This window comes from Centruroides vittatus, unplaced genomic scaffold (assembly GCF_030686945.1).
Source record: "Centruroides vittatus isolate TY-2023 unplaced genomic scaffold, ASM3068694v2 contig_1159, whole genome shotgun sequence".
Taxonomy (NCBI): Eukaryota; Metazoa; Arthropoda; class Arachnida; order Scorpiones; family Buthidae; genus Centruroides; species Centruroides vittatus.
The window spans coordinates 1,440,179-1,459,986 of record NW_027120745.1 but is presented as its reverse complement, the minus strand read 5'-3'; the positions used below and the strand labels follow the sequence as shown (position 1 = coordinate 1,459,986).

General features: G+C 28.0%; 1 protein-coding gene across 1 annotated transcript in view; it reads right to left on the bottom strand.

Moving 5' to 3' along the window:
• Rme-8 (receptor mediated endocytosis 8) overlaps positions 1 to 19,808 on the bottom strand; it is an 85,494-nt gene that overhangs the window by 17,880 nt on the left and 47,806 nt on the right. Inside the window, exons 12-21 of the mRNA XM_067276647.1 lie at positions 19,516 to 19,598; positions 18,515 to 18,660; positions 17,903 to 18,002; positions 16,107 to 16,214; positions 15,886 to 16,041; positions 15,746 to 15,802; positions 12,983 to 13,180; positions 3,292 to 3,387; positions 3,105 to 3,218; positions 2,900 to 3,028 (exon numbers count right to left, since the gene is read on the bottom strand). Coding sequence (XP_067132748.1) covers positions 2,900 to 3,028; positions 3,105 to 3,218; positions 3,292 to 3,387; positions 12,983 to 13,180; positions 15,746 to 15,802; positions 15,886 to 16,041; positions 16,107 to 16,214; positions 17,903 to 18,002; positions 18,515 to 18,660; positions 19,516 to 19,598 — 1,187 coding nt within the window. The remainder of the gene's footprint in view (positions 1 to 2,899; positions 3,029 to 3,104; positions 3,219 to 3,291; positions 3,388 to 12,982; positions 13,181 to 15,745; positions 15,803 to 15,885; positions 16,042 to 16,106; positions 16,215 to 17,902; positions 18,003 to 18,514; positions 18,661 to 19,515; positions 19,599 to 19,808) is intronic.

The window sequence follows — 19,808 nt, the reverse complement described above, 5'->3', positions numbered from 1 at the left end:
AAACAAATATGTTTTACACACTGTTTTCAAAAACATGTCAAGTATTTACACAAATATATAGATGAAACAAAGAATATTTAATTAGTAAACATAGACAAACTACTTGACAGAAAATGCAACTATTCAAATTTACTGTTGCTCTAACCAATGTATCTTTTAACTAAGACATGATGTATGTTAAAAAATGATAAAATGTATATTTTGTTAGATTTTGTTTGTCTTTTTATTATTAAAATGCATATTCAGATAAAAATATATAAATTACATATTTCTGCAACAAACAATCACATGTTTATTCATATTTAGTAGAGATTAATTGCATAGTCTAATTATTTTATCTTAACTTTAGATTACTTTTACCATAAAAATAAATTTAATCAGTATATTATGTACACAACATTTCATTTAGATTAATAATACTTTAACATAAAAAAAATCATTGTTATTCTATTAATTTACACTTAACTAATCATTTTGCTGCTTCCAAATTCAAGATTTGGCAAGTACTATAATTGTATAAACTTAAAAGAAACCACACACTAGAATAAAGAAACTTTCAACATTAATTGACATTCTCCTCAAGAAGTCTACATAATTTTATTCTTATTCCTGGTTGGGAAAATTCTTAACTTCATAACGAATGAGTTTAAAAATCTAAACAGGCAAGAAAGCTCTACTTTTTTTTTAGTGATTATGGAACAAACAAAATATTTAAAACATTAAAACAACAGATTACCAGAAAACAGGAAATAAAAATTAATTTTCACAAATAATTGATGTTATTGAAACCAGAAGTGCTACAATACAAAACCTTGAAATTTTTGTTTGTTAACTGAAAAAAGACATGAAAATGAATTGGGCATGCAAAAAGCAAATTAGGGATAGCAAAGTGTTATTTATGAAAGTGTGTGTTGTCTGAAAAACAAATGTCTAATAGCGAAAGAGACTCTGTACACTCAACAAACAATCTGAACTTCCAGATTATCAACAGGCATTAACATTGCTATTGAATACGTACAACAGATTAGTTTAATCATCCAAGTAATAAAAGCACTGTTACAGCTTGCTAATAATCCAATAGTTTAGATATTTTGGTTAACAAAAAGTATTATTTAATGGCATTTTACTGAATTTTTTCTTTTAATGAAGCACTTCAATTTCAATTGTTGTGGTAATGAAACAGCAATAAAATGGACTGGGGGAAAAATGTTGCTAAAGGATAAAAAAACGATTTAATTTTTCTGGATTTAGAATCCAAAACTATTTTAATTTAATATAGTGAAAATTATTTCACATTATGTACTAAATAATGTGTCATTTTAAAAATATAAGTAATTTGCAATTAAATATTAAATCAACGTAACTAACTTTTTTCTTGTTAAAGTCTTCAAGAAAATATCCTTTCTATTCATTAAAAAATAAATACATTTAAAAATGCTTCAAAAAATTAAAAATCATCAAATAATTGAAAAGAGGAACAGTAAATCCTGCTAACTTCAATTAATAGGTGGTGAAGGTTGTCTAATTTCATAAAATTCTGAGTTAACAGAATATTTTCTATGAAGATGGGAAAAATAAAAAAGTGGATATACAAATACAGTAATTTATTATGATTAGAAATTTTACCAAGCTTTAATAAATTATACTGCTGAATTTATTATTACAAGAAGTGCATTCAAAAAATTTCTTGACAGTACAATATATAGTCTTTACTATTAACTTACTACACACAGTAACATAATGCATTGTATTTCAGACTTCTGGATATCAAAAACACTCACTAATTGTAATTTTTCTATCATCAAAAAATTTTAAATTACTGTAAATTTTCAAAAAACACTTGTTGGAGTTATGTGAAGTCCAGGTTAGCAGGGGTTTAGTGTACTTTATTAAGCTATTACATTGTATTTAGAATATTAGAATACGTAAAAATGAATTATTTCTGAAAAATGATATTAATACCAAACCAGATCATCTAAATTTTAACTTAAATAATATACTGATACTACAATGCAGCTGTAAATTGGTAAAGATTATTAAAGAAAAGGGAAAAAACTTTTCACGAACTGAGATGAAAGATTTTAACAGAACCAGAAATATCATCTCCGAGATGGGCATTTTTAACCATTTTAGCAAGAATGCTTGACATTTATCTGTGAAAACTATGTTAACAAGACTGACAATGTAATTCTTCATCTGTGTTTTATCACAACCACCACCATCTTGTATCATTACAATGCTTATTCCAACAAATCTTAAGATAAATTTGATTTAAATTATTAAAACTGACAATTTGTTCATAGTAATAACTAGAGAAGAAAAAAATTAATGTAACTAACTACATTGATCATTTAATATTGGGTAACAGATAAAATGAACATAGCCGGTAGTTTGTCTTACACTAATGATCATCATTATATATATAGCCAATAACTACAATTGTCATTTTATTAGACAATTTTTGACACAGTTCTGGAAAAAACAAATGTATTTCACAAGGAGAAAAATCACACATCAGACATTTGTAAAATATATGACTGATTTAAGATTTTTTGATATGCTAAAATTTTACACAAAAAGAAAAAAAATTATTTGAGGAAAAAATAAGGACATATTATACATGGATAGTAATAATTCTATATCTATATAAATGTTTCTAATTTTTTTTTCTTTGTATTATAAAAGAAGTACCTAAATATAAACAAATAAAAATTTGAATTAAAAAATTAGATGATTTTTTTCCTGAGAGTTTGAACCAAAACATGGGTGTATATTATACAAAGCAAAATATGATATATTTATTTTAAGGAAACTTTTTCAATAAATATTAATATTTACTCATTAATTTTTATTTAGACAATTACTAAAATATCAAATAAACAATCTTTTTAATACTCACTCTATAATTCCAGATTAAGTCAGGTTTAGAATGATCTTGATTAAACTGATAATAAAACATTTGCCAATTTGCTTCACATTTTATTCTTTCTCTTCGCTTTCTGAGAACTATTGGCTTTTGTATTTTATCCTGTATAAAAAAAATAAAACAAAAGATTCATAAATTGTTAATCCATAGATAAATTACAACAAAATAAACAATGTACCTCCTTTTTTTGTAAACCAATTCTGGACCTCCAATGTTGTAAAACTAATTCTACATGCTTTTCAATAACTTGCCATGATGGAGGAGCTTTTTTCATGTTTCTTAATGCATGATCCTGAAGAAAGTAATTCATTTATTATTTTAAAATAATTTAGGAAAAAAAACAATATATTTTTTAATAGACTCACCTGAGCTAACCTCAGATTATCTCGAATATTAATTCTATCAATACTGACTTCAGGTACTTGTTCTGAAGAATCAAGGTAACTTAGCAATCCAGTAGGCTAATGAAAAATTTAAATAGTGATATATTAGAAAGCAATCTCAAAATTAATAATTTAATCATATATTCTAGAATGGAATAAAAAAAACAACAATTTATTTATTAATGCCTCCTGATCCTTCAATCAGAGGCTCATTGAGCGTAAAGATGACATTAAAAGATATTACCATTTTGTTTTCCTATGCATAATTTCCCAGCATAAAGGTAAATTGGAAAGCAAACAAAATCATCCAAACCATCTGTCATTCCTCTCATGCTAGCATCATGGAGAGGTGTAAAATTTATGACCACTCTGTTACTAATACATTCACAAACAGCAAGGACAAGGACTCCCCCTTCCTTCTGCCTGGTGCTATCTCCTCTCTTGCACATCAATTGCTACAACTGTAGCACACCTCCCCTGCTTATTTACTTTATCAAAGATAGCAATAAAATATATTTAGGAGGCCAATTCCTTTTTGGTAGCATGTGCTGATGATGAAATCAGCATTGCTTAAAATTTGACGATGGCTGAAATGTCTGATTCAATATCATTTATTGCTAAACGGAGTTACCAGTTGAACCACTAATAATTATGGCATAATAATGTTGTAATACAGCACTATTGAGATGACTAGCAAAACTTAATGTATTATTTATTACAACTAAAGAGGAGACACATGTGGTGTGCTCTATGACAGACAATTGACAACTTTCGTTTGCCGCTAGTGTCGCCACTAGTACATATCGTAACATGCCCCTTTTTCTTTGAAAAATACAAACATTAACAGTGTATAGTATGTTTAAAAATTTTGGGGACATATCTTGTAATGACATATGTTCTGGTCATTGGACCAACTTTGACAACAGATGCAGGTGACCATGGTTCTTTTGGACTCTTTTTTATAGTATACTTCATCACCTTCCTTTAAAGGTGATAACACTTTAGTGTGCTGGTCATAATAGGTTTTTGCTTTACTCACTTCTGCACAGATTTTGTTGTAGTGTTGTATAACTATGACTCTTGGCCTCAACACAGTTTCGCTGACAGGGAGTTTCATTCTCAGTGCTCTAGATATCAGAAGTTGTGCTGGAGAATATCCACAATGCAAGGGTGTATTTCTATATTGGAGCATTGCAATGTATGGATCTAAATTATTTTCACAAAATTTATTAAAAAAATGTTTAATAGTGCCAACAGCTCTTTCAACAAGAGCATTGCTCTGGGATAGTGTGGACTTGATGTTCCGTGAGTTATGTCCCAACACTTTAGGAATAACCTAAATTCTTCTGAATTGAAGGGTGGACCATTATCAGAAACAATGACTACAGGAATTCCATGATGCAAAAAGATTGCTTTTAGATTTGTTATGACCAGTTTAACATTATTGGAACTGACTGAGACTAATTCAAAATATTTAGAAAAATAGTCTATGACTAGCAAATAACTAATATTATTATAATAAAAAAGTCTATGTCTACTTTTTGCCATGGTAGGTAGACATGCTCATGTGGAATAAGAGGCTCTGCATTGTTTGCTCTTCTAAATTTAATGCAGGCATGACACTGTTCTACTTTGTTTTTTTATATCGACATTTAAGTTTGGCAATACACAACACTTCTTGCTTATCTTTGGCATTTTTCGATGCCTAAACGACCTTCATGAATAATGTCTAATATTTTGGAACGAAGACTTAAAGGAATTACAAGTAGATGACCTTTAAACAATGGAGTTCTTGATGTATATTAAAGTCAAGCTTGTTTCTTGATGTAGGCCACTCAGTAAGACAATATTTTATAATGATTTGAACATCTGCATCCATCAGGGACGCTAGTTTAATCTCTTCTAGACGTTCAGGGGACACTGCAAGATTAGCCATCAATAAGTGCATGTATACGGAGATCCTCCTCTAGAGAATCCTCTTCATCGGGTGGCTCTACTGGAGCCCTACTTAAAGTATCTGCTATGAACAGAAATTTTCCTGGTTTATATGTAACACTCAGATCATATTGTTGCAGATTCAGCATCATACATTGCAGATGCACTGGCACTTCAGACAATGATTTCTTAAATAATGTCTCGAAGGTTTATGATCAGTTTCCACAATGATGCTATGATCGTAAATATATTCACATAACCGATTACAACCATACTGAATTGCATACAGCTCTTTTTTCTATTTGTGTGTAATGTGACTGACACTCTGTCAATGACTTTGATGAATAGGTTATGGGTCTCGTTTTGTAGTTTGACTGCACCAACTGCCACCTTTCAACTATCCACAGACAATGTTAAAGGCTGGTTGGGATGGAAATAAGTTAAGACTAGGGCATTGCTTATTACCTCCTTTAATAACTGAAACTCTGACTGCTGTTTCTCTGACCAATGAAACACTATATTCTTTTTTTAACAATAGACATAGGTTGATGACTAGCAAATAACTATTATTATTATAATAAAAAAGTCCATGTCTACTTTTTGCCATGATAGGTTGCCCTTACTTGAATAAAGAAAATTATCATCAAATAACTGAGTTTAAACTTAAAAATTGTGAAATTTTGTATTGAGGATTGCCCAAATTCTCAAACAGTGTTAGAGTGAAACAATAGTGTAGAAATGCCATATTGTATAAGGGATAACTCTACTTTTTGCCATGGTAAATTATTTGGGATCTTACATTGATAACTTAGCTGATGTTTTATCAGCTAAGTTATCAATTTAAGATCCCAAATAATTTACCATTCCCAAAAAATGTTTAAGTTCTGTTATATCCTTAGGTGCTGGTAGGTGACTTATTGCACTAACTTTAGCTGGATCAGGACACATTCCATTTTGGCTAAAAATGTGACCTAAATACTTGACTTCTTTCATTAGAAAATGACACTTATCTTTATTAAACTTTAAACTGATTTGATGAGCTTTTTCTAGAACTTTTTTCAGTATCTCGTTATGGGATTCTAATGCTTGACTATAAATCAGTATATCATCAAGCTATATCATGGTCACTTTCAAAATAATGTATTATAAATGTATTAAAACTGTTCAAATTTTACAAAGATTGGATTTAATCTAAAACTAGTCAAATTTTATTTTTATGATAAAAAAAATACTGTTTGACATTCTTAATTTTTGTATGTATGAGAATGTGTGTTGTCTAATCTGCAAATATATATAATGAGTTATTTTCTACAAACTAAGGAATATGCAATAAGTGTTCAACCACTAATATCAAAAACTATTGTGCTAATATTGTAGAAGATATACAAACAGCATCACAATCACAATCTCTTTAGGACATCTAGATAAATATTACCTATTTATAATTAGCCTTGTACCTGCATTAGAATATATATAGATATTGATCATTTTTCCCTAGATTTTAACTCATCTTAAGATTATAAGGTTGCCTTTTGAAATTTAAACTGAGTTATATAAAAGAAATGCATCAACTAATTTTTTCATAAAGCATGAGCAGATACTGTGTGTGATGTCAAATTTCCTATCACTTGAATTACACTTTAATCTCAACTATTAAAAAAAAAAAAAAAAAAAAGAGTCCAAATTAATTTTAACTAAAATCTTTGTGACAATGACAAAATTCCTATTACCAACATATCTGAAGTCTCTCTGATTTTTTTTTATACTTTTGTTTTCTTTCTTTCTCTTGTCATTTTTGGAAATATATATATATATATATCATCTTTATAGCTTTCACTTTTAGGACTTACTCCAGAACTCCATTTTTAAGACATTCTATACTTAACACTATAACAAAACAATAGAAAAACAAATGTAAAACTTTCAGATATTTTTGTTTCTTTTCAGAACTTCTCTGTTCCTGAGAGTATTATACATTTGGTTATACATAATTTAGAAATGTTCTTCCATGCTTGGATATATATCGTTAATGTTTCCATTTCAACTGACAATTTCAATTGGCATTTAGCAATTGATGTCTTCTCTAAAAATTAATTTCTTAACTTAGATCCATAATATGATGATTATTTTTAATAATAATTTCAAGATTTCTATCTCAGCTTTTGCAGTTCAAATTCAGGAAATTCAAACATTATGTAAAAGAATTGATTTTAGTGTAAGTAAACTAATATTTTAAAACGTCTACAACTTTGACAAAAATTATTTAAAATTAAAAAAATCCTCAAAAGCAAAACTTGCCCAAATGTCCTCTGCAACATTTTTAAACCTCAGCAGCTTCTAACGATAGGCTAATGCTGTTGAAGATTTTAAGGTGTTTCTAATATTCAGCATGTATTATGGCTAGTCTTGGTTTTGAAAATTTCTAAATTTTAATTATATTTTAAAGTATTATTATTATTATGTTGGGTTAAGTGAGATATACTCGGTTAACACCGGTGGCTGTGTACTATGCCGGACCAAAGTCAAGGCATAGTAACCAAAACAGAAATTAAAGAAGTGTATCAGTGTGTGTGTCTGTATTCAGGAATTTTCTCACAATATGACATGTATTCAATATAGTGGCCTTCTGTAGAGTGATGTAGGTGTTTCTATTCAATTCTAATTGACGTGTTGATTTTTGGTATTCGTGGTCGTTGTGTGGGATCTGTACCTGTATATTTAGTGAGTGTTTCCTGAAATATAAGTGAGAGCGTATTAACTAAATCCAAGTCTATGTTATCAGTGATGGATGAGGAAGTGTCCGTAGTATCATTAGTGGTAATTGTTGTGTGTGTGTTATTATCAATGCTTGTTGCTGGATTATCCTGACAGGTTACATGATCTTCATTAATGTTAGATGTTTCTGTCTGTTGATGTATTTGATCAGCAACCTGTTGTTTGATAAGTTCAAGTGTTGTTTGTGAGATAAGGTTGTTGTGTATAATTGTTCTTTTTTGATCAACAACCCTTTGTTCAGTGACAGTGAGGTGAGGATATTGTTGTGTGAATCTATGGTATAGTTGTTGTCTGTATGCTGTCATGTTTGTTTCAAGTTTTGTGATGGTGTAATAATTATGGATGATAAACTCGTTCATTTCTACCGTCCATTTCATCCGTTGGCGTGGTTTTCCAGCCTTTGTGGTCTGCGGATGCATTGCCACAGAAACACCAAGGCTGGGTTGGTTCCTCACATCTGTTGAGGGCATTGCAGTAGCCATGCTTGGGCCGGTGCTGCTTTCGCCACCAGTAACCAAGGGAGACTGTGGCCTATTTTTCGAACGTGAGCCTCTGCCTAACCCACGAACGCGGACCTTGTTAACCCGGGCGACGTCCGAGCCGGTATCACATTTAGATCTGGTTACTACCATGATACATATCTCCATAGAATGTGGGTGTGTGGTCACTCTTAGCTTCATTTCTCCCCATAGACCTTACTGGCATGGGTGTCCCTACCAGGAGCTTGTGCTCCAGCCTGCATTGCCCTATGGATCAGTAAAATTACTGGGCTCTCCCACCACGACCAGGTGGTGACCCTGGGAGAGTTGTTGTTGTTATTATTATTATTATTACTATTACTCTTCTGTTAAGAAATGTAAAAAAGTTCTTTGTATTTGCATGTGGAGAAGTTTAGAAGTAAATTGAATATCGAAGTATCAAACACAAATTCGTGTTAATAACAACCACTTGGCTTTTTTCCACCTTTATTTAGTTGATACGGTACACGTTTCGGGCCTTATGCCCCTCATTAGTCAACTAAAATAATATAAAATAATGTATACAGCGTTTTTACCGACAAGTTATATAAACATTTAAACGTATATAACATATCAGTTCTTCCCCCAGTATGGCACTTGTACACGGTAAGTTTGGACATTACAAACTCGAGAATAAAAGTTATAAAATTCTTGTACATCTATTTTGAGTTAAAAAGTACAACTATTTAATATAACAATAAATTTAAATTAACTATGAATAAAACTGGGACAAGTTCTTACTTTGTTGTTCTCTTGTACTTCTTAGTAGAGATGGTTAATACACAGTACATTTTCAAAGGTCGTTTGAGCACTTTTGGCTCGTTTATGTTGAAACAGAATCCAGAAAATTTCTTTAAAGACAAATTTGTAGACAAACTTTGGGTATAAGTTTTAGTCTGAACTTTCCCGTTTGAACGTTGTTTAGGTTGTGTGACATTTAAAATTTGCATAACTACATGTAGGGGGTTGAAACAAAGTAAGCCCCCTAGTGGTATTTTTGGTAAAATATTAAGATTTATTGTATTTTTAACTAAATATTAAAATTTATAATATATTTATATTTATTTTAATATTTAGTTAAAAATACAATAAATCTTAATATTTTACCAAAAATACCACTAGGGGGCTTACTTTGTTTCAACCCCCTACATGTAGTTATGCAAATTTTAAATGTCACACAACCTAAACAACGTTCAACACGGGAAAGTTCAGACTAAAACTTATACCCAAAGTTTGTCTACAAATTTGTCTTTAAAGAAATTTTCTGGATTCTGTTTCAACATAAACGAGCCAAAAGTGCTCAAACGACCTTTGAAAATGTACTGTGTATTAACCATCTCTACTAAGAAGTACAAGAGAACAACAAAGTAAGAACTTGTCCCAGTTTTATTCATAGTTAATTTAAATTTATTGTTATATTAAATAGTTGTACTTTTTAACTCAAAATAGATGTACAAGAATTTTATAACTTTTATTCTCGAGTTTGTAATGTCCAAACTTACCGTGTACAAGTGCCATACTGGGGGAAGAACTGATATGTTATATACGTTTAAATGTTTATATAACTTGTCGGTAAAAACGCTGTATACATTATTTTATATTATTTTAGTTGACTAATGAGGGGCATAAGGCCCGAAACGTGTACCGTATCAACTAAATAAAGGTGGAAAAAAGCCAAGTGGTTGTTATTAACACGAATTTGTGTTTGATACTTCGAAGAATAATACAACACGGTTTCACAAAAATCAATAAATTGAATATATTTTTTAAATGTATGTCATCTAACTATTTGTTATGCCCAATTCAACTTTATAATTAGTAAGGACAAGTAATGTTCTTTACTTCAGAGTGAAATGGAAAAGGAGCTGAATTTAATATCTAAATAACTATTTTAAATAATTTATTCATATGCTATTATAAAAAATAAAATTAAGAAGCTAATTAAAAATACTCAGAAAAAGTTTAAGATTAAAGAAAGAAAGTGAGGTTTATTTGAACCAATATACTTAAAAAAAATCAAAGCAATTACAAGTAATTTAGAATTAGTACTACAAATAATAATGTCATGCAAAATAAAACATGTTATTTCAGTGATTATTAGAAACAAAAAAAAATCATAAACAAAAACAATTCTAAAATCTACAACATACAAGGATGAACAACTTATTTTTCAACATAGTCACAGGTGAGCAAATAAGAAGAAAATTTATCATAACCTGCATAAATGATAGCCAGATATTAAAGGCAGTTTAGATGTATGCCTTTGTTCTGAGGAATCTAAATTAAAATTTAGATAATGTGGTCTCATTCAAATGATTCTCAGAAATTTTTATGCATGATTTAGTTCATACTGTTCATTATGCTTTAAAAAATATCAAACTATAGATACCACACTGTGAAGAAATAGAACAGAATACAGGTATCCCTCATAGTAGTATACATGGTAGTTACATTCCAAAAAAAATGCCATTTTATATGAATCTGTGATATACGAAACAAATGACTAGGGCAAAACATACGGTAAGTTTCCAAAAGTTAAAAGTACATTATATTCTTTTTCATTACTATGAGAAATATGTTTATTAAAGCAATCAATAATTAACTATCAATCACAATTAAATGTATTGTATTACACATTAATATTAATTTTAGTTAAACCAGGGCATTTTCTTTTTACAAAGATCATCATCACCTGAGTTTTTTTGTTGATCTTGATCAGAAATATTAGCAACATCTTCATTCTTTTATTTTTATCATTAAAAAGTTTTTAATAGCATGTTTTTGTCATTTGTAAACAAAAATTTGTTCTAGCTGGTCATGTTTGTTCAGCCCAGCACCGAGCAATTTTTTTCAGAATGTGTGTTCAAATAGTGAATTGTTCAAGTTGGGAACAGTTCAAGTACTGAAGTATGATTGTATTTCATTTATCATTTTTACAAATGATTACTTACCTTTGGTTAATTAAAGAAAAAGTTTAACAACACTTACCTGAAAATGTTTAAATAAACTTTACTGAATACAAAGATTAATCTATAAGAACAGAATACAGTGATAGTCTTAAAAGCTAATGTCTGAAAGCAATGACAACAACACTTGATTGATAGAAAAGCTAGGACAAGGAAGAAAACAATTGTAATATCAGTTTGCATTAAAGTAAACCTGGCAAAAGGCAAAAAACAAATTGAAAATTTCATATTCTAAAAATCCATGAGTTGTTTTTTTTTTTTTTTTTAATTCTTTTTGCCCTGTAAGCTTCTTTTAGCAAGCCCGTTATGGATTCAGCCAAGCCCACAAAGGGAAGGTGAGTGGTGAGGGATGGGACCCAACATATCTGGATGGACCACCCCGAAAAATTCCCAGGAATTTTTCAATCTGACCAGATTTGATTCCAGCTCCCCAGAGTGGTTGGCTGCCATCTTTAACTGCTTAACCATTTGGCCATCTAAAATCCATGAGCTTATAGGAAACAACATGTGTGTCTTGAATAAAGAAAATTATCATCAAATAACTGAGTTTAAACTTAAAAATTGTGAAATTTTGTATTGAGGATTGCCCAAATTCTCAAACAGTTAGAGTGAAACAATAGTGTAGAAATGCCATATTGTATAAGGGATAACTGTACTGTTCCATAGTAATTAAAACATACTGAAATCAATAGTAAACTAAGTTTCAAGAAAAAATATTCATGTCTCACTACAACACTTTGCATGTTTGCATGTTTTCTTTCCTTTTTTTTTTTGAGAAAGTGTATGCGAGATCTGCTCAATGACATTTAGGCTACATGCCACGTAACTTTGGTAAAATTGCTGTATACATGTAGATGCATCACAGAGGCTGCTTCTTGTATTTTTCTATTTTCTAGTGGGTTATTATTAAGTTAAGTTTCAAGTACATTTTTGTTATGGAAATTGAAGAGAACAAAATTTTTTTATTGTTCTACTTTTATACTGTTTTATAAATGCATAAAATATTGCAAGAAAAAAGATCTAAAATTTAGTTTAAATCCAATTTTGTAAAAATATAAATAAATCACATTTGCAAAATACTGTATATTTTACAAAATCTCAGTTTCAGTAATTCTTTCATAAGAATAAAAAATTAAATTATAATATATTTTAATTCATAAAAACAAGTTATATAAGCAATAAGTGCCAAGTCCAAAACACACAAATGTATTTGAATTAATATTGATAATGAGCAAAATGTTGAGATCAACATACTTTACCAGAGAATAAAGTTTAGCAGAAAATTCAAATTAAACCAAAACTTCATTACTTCAGAATCTTTCATAATTTTTGATTTTATGCATCTCAATTTAGATAAAAATTCAGACACCAAAATAAGTTTTTCATTAGTTTCCCAGTTAAAATTTTGTTAAGAGAATTAAAAACTGCCAATGTTTTAAATAACACATAGTTTTAAAAAGAACTGTAATATTTACTTACAATTACTCTCTTTAATAATCCCATTGCAATAGGGTGTCCAGTAACCCATAATGCAACTAAATGCCGAGAAAGTTGTTGCATAGCTAGCATCCGACTATCAGAACTCTGTATGAACAAGGCAATATGAATATGGCGTGGTAAAGCCCCTTCAGCTAGAGACAAATCTTGCATTTTAGCAGATATTTCACTGTCTCCTTCCTAAAATATTAACATAAACAATAATTAAATGCTGACTTTATGATGTGATAATTATAGAAATTTTTAAATTAATATAATAAATCATATGAAAAAAAACAACATTGCCTGACAAAGTTATATAATTGTGGGAAAAAACAGTGTGTTTATATAGCTTGATTTTTATTTTCGATGAAATTTAATTACAAAAGTTTTAGAAAAACCTAGGAAATCTCTTAGTTTAGATCTTTCATATATATATAAATAATTATTTTAATTATTTGCAGAAATTTAAGATTTGTGTAACAGTTTATATATTTATAATAGTTTAAAGTTTTATTATTTAAAAAATAATTTTAAACAATAAAATGGTTTAAATGTATAAAAGAATATGTAAAACTATGAAAAATAGTATTACCTCATTCCAATGAGGAACTAATTAACTCAAAGGCAGAAATTACCTTAATATCAAAAAAGTAAATAAATAAATTTAAACTAGGACATTGTGCAACTTTGTCATAGTGTGATAGAATTGAGACAGAGCTGGAAAGAAAAACAATCCCTGCCATGGTTAGGCACAGAAGAGGCAATCCTTATACCTGATGGATACAAATAAGTGAACTTTGCACTTGCCCCCTCAAAAGAGGCTATCCTTGTACAGTATCTGCTGCCCATGAGAGAGAAAAATCTTGCATTGGCTGGGTACTGAGAAATGATCCTTGCACTTGCAGACACTAAGAGGTGATCCAAGAACAAAGCAATCAATGGTGATTGCTTTGTCCTTTTGTTTTGTTCATTTTTTGAACCTATTTTCTGTTAGAAGCACACATTGCTACTTTTATTTTTGACCTCTAGGTTTAAATCCCGTTAGGCATGCTCAGTCAAATCAGACAGCACAAGCATCGTCGCTTTAATCCTTTTGTATACTGAAAACAAAGTTGTGAATCCCTCTTTTTTACATTTAAATGAACCCTGATTACATTTTTGGATTCCTCATTGCAACTAATAGAAAATGGCAAAGTTTTATCAAAATCAGACCATTAAATTTTGAGAACAAACTCAGTTCTATGAACCCGTTGAAGGCATGCTAATGACTGTGGAATATTGCATGACAAAGTTGTGCAATAGTGAGGTACCGTTTTGCACAACTTTGCAAAGCAATACCTACATGCATACTACAACCTTATATCTTGAAAATGAAGTCATGGACCCCATTTTTTATTGTATTTTTTGATTCCTCATAACAATTAACAAAAAATGGCAATTGATCGAACATGTTTTGAGAATGAACACAATTCTGTAAGGAAAGGCTAACACTCGCTGCAAAGAAAAATTACACAAAAATGAAATAAAATACTTTCAAATGAATATTAACATAAATTGGAATGACAGAAATTACTATTTGATTAATACTATGAGTTAGGTTTCTAATTATTGTTTAATAACAATTTCCTAGATCTTAAAAAGCAATTCAAATCATTAATACGCACTAACAATTTCAAGACTTCTCTTGTAAATCACTAACACTGTCACTTATGTTTTCTCTGCTTTCCAGCTGTTTTAGTAATTCTGTCTTATCCTGCATTATTATTATTATTATTCCTTTATCAGGACCTCTAATTTGATGTGAATTCTTTTTCTTGATTTCTGCTTTACGTTTCCTAACTTTTTCATCACTCCTGTATTCATAGTTTTACTTCAAATCAGAACCTTGTAGAAATCATTCACAAAAAGCTTTTGACTTTGACTTTTGAAAACTCAGCTTATTGACTCTACTACTAAGTTTGTCTTATTTATTTTTGGTTAATAGATTAAATTCAAGTCATCTGGAATTGTAATAACAACAAAATAAACTTTGAAAAATTACTATCACATGAAGTAATAGGTCTAAAATTTAAAACCAGCATAATATTTCTGAACATAAGCCATCCAAATTGATGAAAAAAATTATAAAACAAAACTATCATCAAGAAGGAAAAATTAATATCAATTAGTTATAGCTTCTAGACAAAGAATTAACAGTTAAATGGAGTAAGAAATATTGATGTCTAGAGAACAAAAATCTGAAAATGGAAGCATGTTGATGAATCTGTAAGAGAAGCCTTAAAACTGTTGTAATAAATTTTAGCAAATTGACTGCTAGTTGAGATCTTGGAATTAACTTTTGAATAAAAGATACAATAAGGAATCCAGATATTCTTAAGATTATTCATTGAATGTTGGTATTTTCTTTTAATTTTCATTTATTGAAATTATGCTATTTTCCAGAAATATGATTAACAAAGAATAATTTGAACAAAAAAAGCAATATTTTTAATTTGCAATTGAAATTAACTGTTCATCAAATTTAAGTTAACTAAATTATTAAAAAATTATATAATGGCAAATACATAGAATATTAATTTTAACATCAAATATCACAGAAAATATATTTATGATTATCGAAGTAAATTATTGAGTTTATGCTCAACAATATTTGTACAAAGTTTCTTTTACAATGCAATTTACAGATATATACTTCATGCTGGATACAAAAAGAAATGCAATTAAATATTTATATTATAGAAAAATTTATTAACTGTTTCATACCTCAATAATTGCTTTCATCACTAAACCTGCTCCTTTGATTATGGCCATAGATGGATGCTATATGCATATTTAAAATACTTTTAAATTAATCATAAAATTTTTTATATATTAAATTATCAAATAAATTAAATAGATCCAACCTGAAACAAACTAAAAAGTGATCGTCCATGTTCTGCAACCATTTGTAAAAGTGAATCAAACTGAGAGCCATCTGTTGTTTCACTATAAGGAGCACAGAGAGCAAATGTCAAGAAATCCAACATTGCTGCAACTACTAAAGCTCCAGTTCCTCTATTCTACATGAAATAAAAACTTAACTACAGTTAAAATAATTTGCATTTAAATAACAAAACTAACTTACAACATGGGTGGTGAACATTTCTAAAAGGTTTTCCAAAAACTTTGTTGTAGAGAGTAATGAAGATTTGTTTAACTGTTCTTGTCTCAAATCATAATCATCATGCATTGGCTATTGAAAGAAAGTATTTGAATTTAGTTTTTTTATACTAAGTAAAAATAAATGATTAAATATTAAAATATAATAATTTTAAGCAGCATTAGATCTTATTTTCCAGATGCCTTAATAAAATTTATTCATTATTATTCAAAAATAAAATTACCAATGGTGTACACACATTGATTACAAAATATGCAAAATTGTGTGTTTTCCTTATATACATTTATGACTTTAAAAAATTAATAATGCATGCATTTGCTATTACATTACTATGTAATTACTTATTATGTTTAGATTATTGATGTAATATTCTGTGATTTATGAAAACAACTGAAAGAAATAATACATTACTAAAACCTTTTTATAACTTATTAATAATTTTGTATTCTTATTATGCGATAAAAGAATTAATATTAAATTTCAAATAAATAAATATCAAACTAATTATATTAAGATTCCTGACAATGCAGTAAATTCAAAACTATAATTTTTATCTGGAGTACTAAAAACACACACAAATTTGCTAGCAGATATTTGACACTAAATATTATTTTTTATATTTAATACTTTAATAATAATTCTTTTTGTTCATAACCTGCATACAAAGAGCATATGAATTTGTAAAAATAAAAAGCAAAACTAATTCTTTAGTTTGATATATGTTTTACATCAAAATCTTTAATGTAAAATTATATTTATGAACTTGAAAATAATCTGATTCCAACTTAACTTCTTGGAAGTCAAGAAAATTTATAAAAACGAATGTTTTCTAACTCCAAACAAAAATGTATCTTCAATAATAATACTAATGCCTAAAAGAAACTTTTTATTCTTAATATCATTATAGCTATAATATACAACAGAAATTTAAAAATGATAATTTAAAATATATAAATAATTTAATAAAAGCAAGTCAAATTTGTTTTTTTTCCAGAAAAATGTCTTAATTCTGTCTTCTAGAATTTATAAAAATTTAAGCTTATTTAAGTACTTTAAGAGAATATTGTATTGTTTAATTTCTGTTTTGTTATATTAATGAAAATTATGAAGATAAAAACAAAGTAATATCAACAGTATTTAAGTAACTTTCAACTCTTCTGGAAGAAAACAAAACTGATTATATCTATTTTTCCTCTGCAGTTAAAAAGGAGTCATGTAATGCATGTTTTTTTCTATAAATTAAACCTTATCATTCTCAATTTAGCTGTAAATGTAAATAATAATTATGTGAAAATGAAAGTAGTAGTATTATTTCACCAAGCTCAGTTTCCTCCTCCTATTTCCTTAACCATAACCAAAGATAATTATTCTTTATTTAGAAAATATATTAATGTATCTTATGTTTGTTTTTAAAACATATATAGCTCTAATTGTTTTTATTAGAATATAATCATCTCTTAATATTTTATCACGCTATTTTCCTATGTATGGAATTATTATTTGTCCATATAAAATTATTTATACATACACACATGAAAACAAGTATTTTTTACGTCTAATTTTTTATAATTACTATACATAAAATAAAAATATTAAACAGTTGAAAATTAGCAGATATTCATAATTAATGTTAAAATATTCCCTAAATTCACTTTTTACAAAACTTAAAAAGTTACTTCATACAAGAGCATATGAAAGTAGTTTCTGATCAAGTACTAATGAAACAAGCTTGTGACTCTTTAAAATAAGTTTCAGATTACCTGCATCAAAGCACATAACATATCTATAGCAGCATGAGTAACACCATCATTATTTCTCTGTAAGGCTTTCACAACTTTCATTCCTAGTCTTTCACGAAACCTAATTTATCAAATAACAATCATCAATATTGATTATTAAAAAATAAAATCTACTGCTATCTTATGTGTATCATACATGAAAAGTAGCAGTTAATAATACAAATGTATGATACATTACATAGATCATACACATTATGCACCTTACATGTGGATATATGGCTAAAAGTTTAAAAGGTTCTGAAACATTTCAAAAATAAAAATTCTAAATAATATATTTAGATTAAGTAAAAAAAAAAACTATTTTGTTATTTATTAATTTGATGTTCTTTCACAACACAAATGTTTAACCATTCTGAAGCAACTTTTAACTATATAATTTAAAAATTCTTAAGATTCTTTTTTCTTTTGATTTTCTTTGCCATGCAGGAACTAAGAATAGAAAACGTTAAAAAAGTTGTTTTAGATGTGCTAAAATCAAAGAATTTAGACAGTTACATTTAATAAACTTCACTTTGTTAAATCTATTTAAATATAACTACTACTTCCCAAAATATACTTAGTAAGGGATTTTACCTTAAAAGTTGGGTGAATGAAGCAAAACCAACTTTAGATGCAATCAATCGTCGAAGAGCTTGAAACTGTGCTTCCACCACTTCCTGAGGAACACTTTCTTGTTCTCCCTCTTTATCAAGCAGTGCATTTAATGCTACTTGGATTTTCTATTCAAAAGATCAAAATTTATTGCTAAATATAACTTGTTTTTGTGCAAGAAATATTTGAAATGTTATACAATTTACTCATCAGTAGACAGTTTCAGAAATAAACCAGTAATATTAAACACACATTTCTTCATAATAATTTTTCAATAAAAAGTCTATTTGAATTTTTTTAAATGCTGTATATCTCAGTAATTCAAACCAGTACAAATAAACTTCTTATATCACGTAAGACAAAACATTAATTCCAATCTATTATTATAGATAACCTGTTAGATTTTTAATTTGGATATTAAAACTGAAAAGCCTGTTTCATTACGTTAACTGGTACAGTTAATAAATTATTTAATAAACTGTTAATAATGAAAACAAACTAAAATGTGTGTCAATTTTTAAAAATATGACTAAATAATCAAGACCCATATACAATATAACATTTGATATTTGGAATAATCAAATACCATACGCCGATCTATGAATTATCTTATTTTAATATGTAAGAAAGAAATTAATTTCCTTGATAAATATAAAATGAGTAAAATATTTGACTCTTAATTTTTTAAAATGTTTTATTTAATTTATTCATTTAAAAATTATTAAGAAAGACAAATTGTCAAATAATTAAACCAATAGAAGTAAAACAGTTTAAAGTTTTCAAACTTATATAAATAAAACTAATTTGTAAATTATGAAAATCATAGACATTTCTTTAGATAAAATTAGATATTATTTCAATTCTAAAGCAAACTAGTAAATATATAATATATGATACGTATAATTTTATACAAATATATATATATATATATATATTAGAATATTTGTTAAATTTTTCTATTTGAAACAAGTTATATAATTTACCTCTTGAGTACTTATATGCAGAAGACCACTGTATGCAATATTGTTATTAAATCTGAATACAGCTTCAGTAAAATCCCAGTTAACTAAACAAAACACAAAAATTAATTGAAATTAGCAAATGATGTATGCAAGCAAAATTAATATTGAAATAATTTAAAATATTACAATAAATGTATTAATCATCATGACTTACATACTATATTGATTAAAAATGACTAGAACTTATACAATTTTATTGTATCAAGAAAACAATCACCACATATAAACAGTAAGATAAATTTAACATTTTTCAT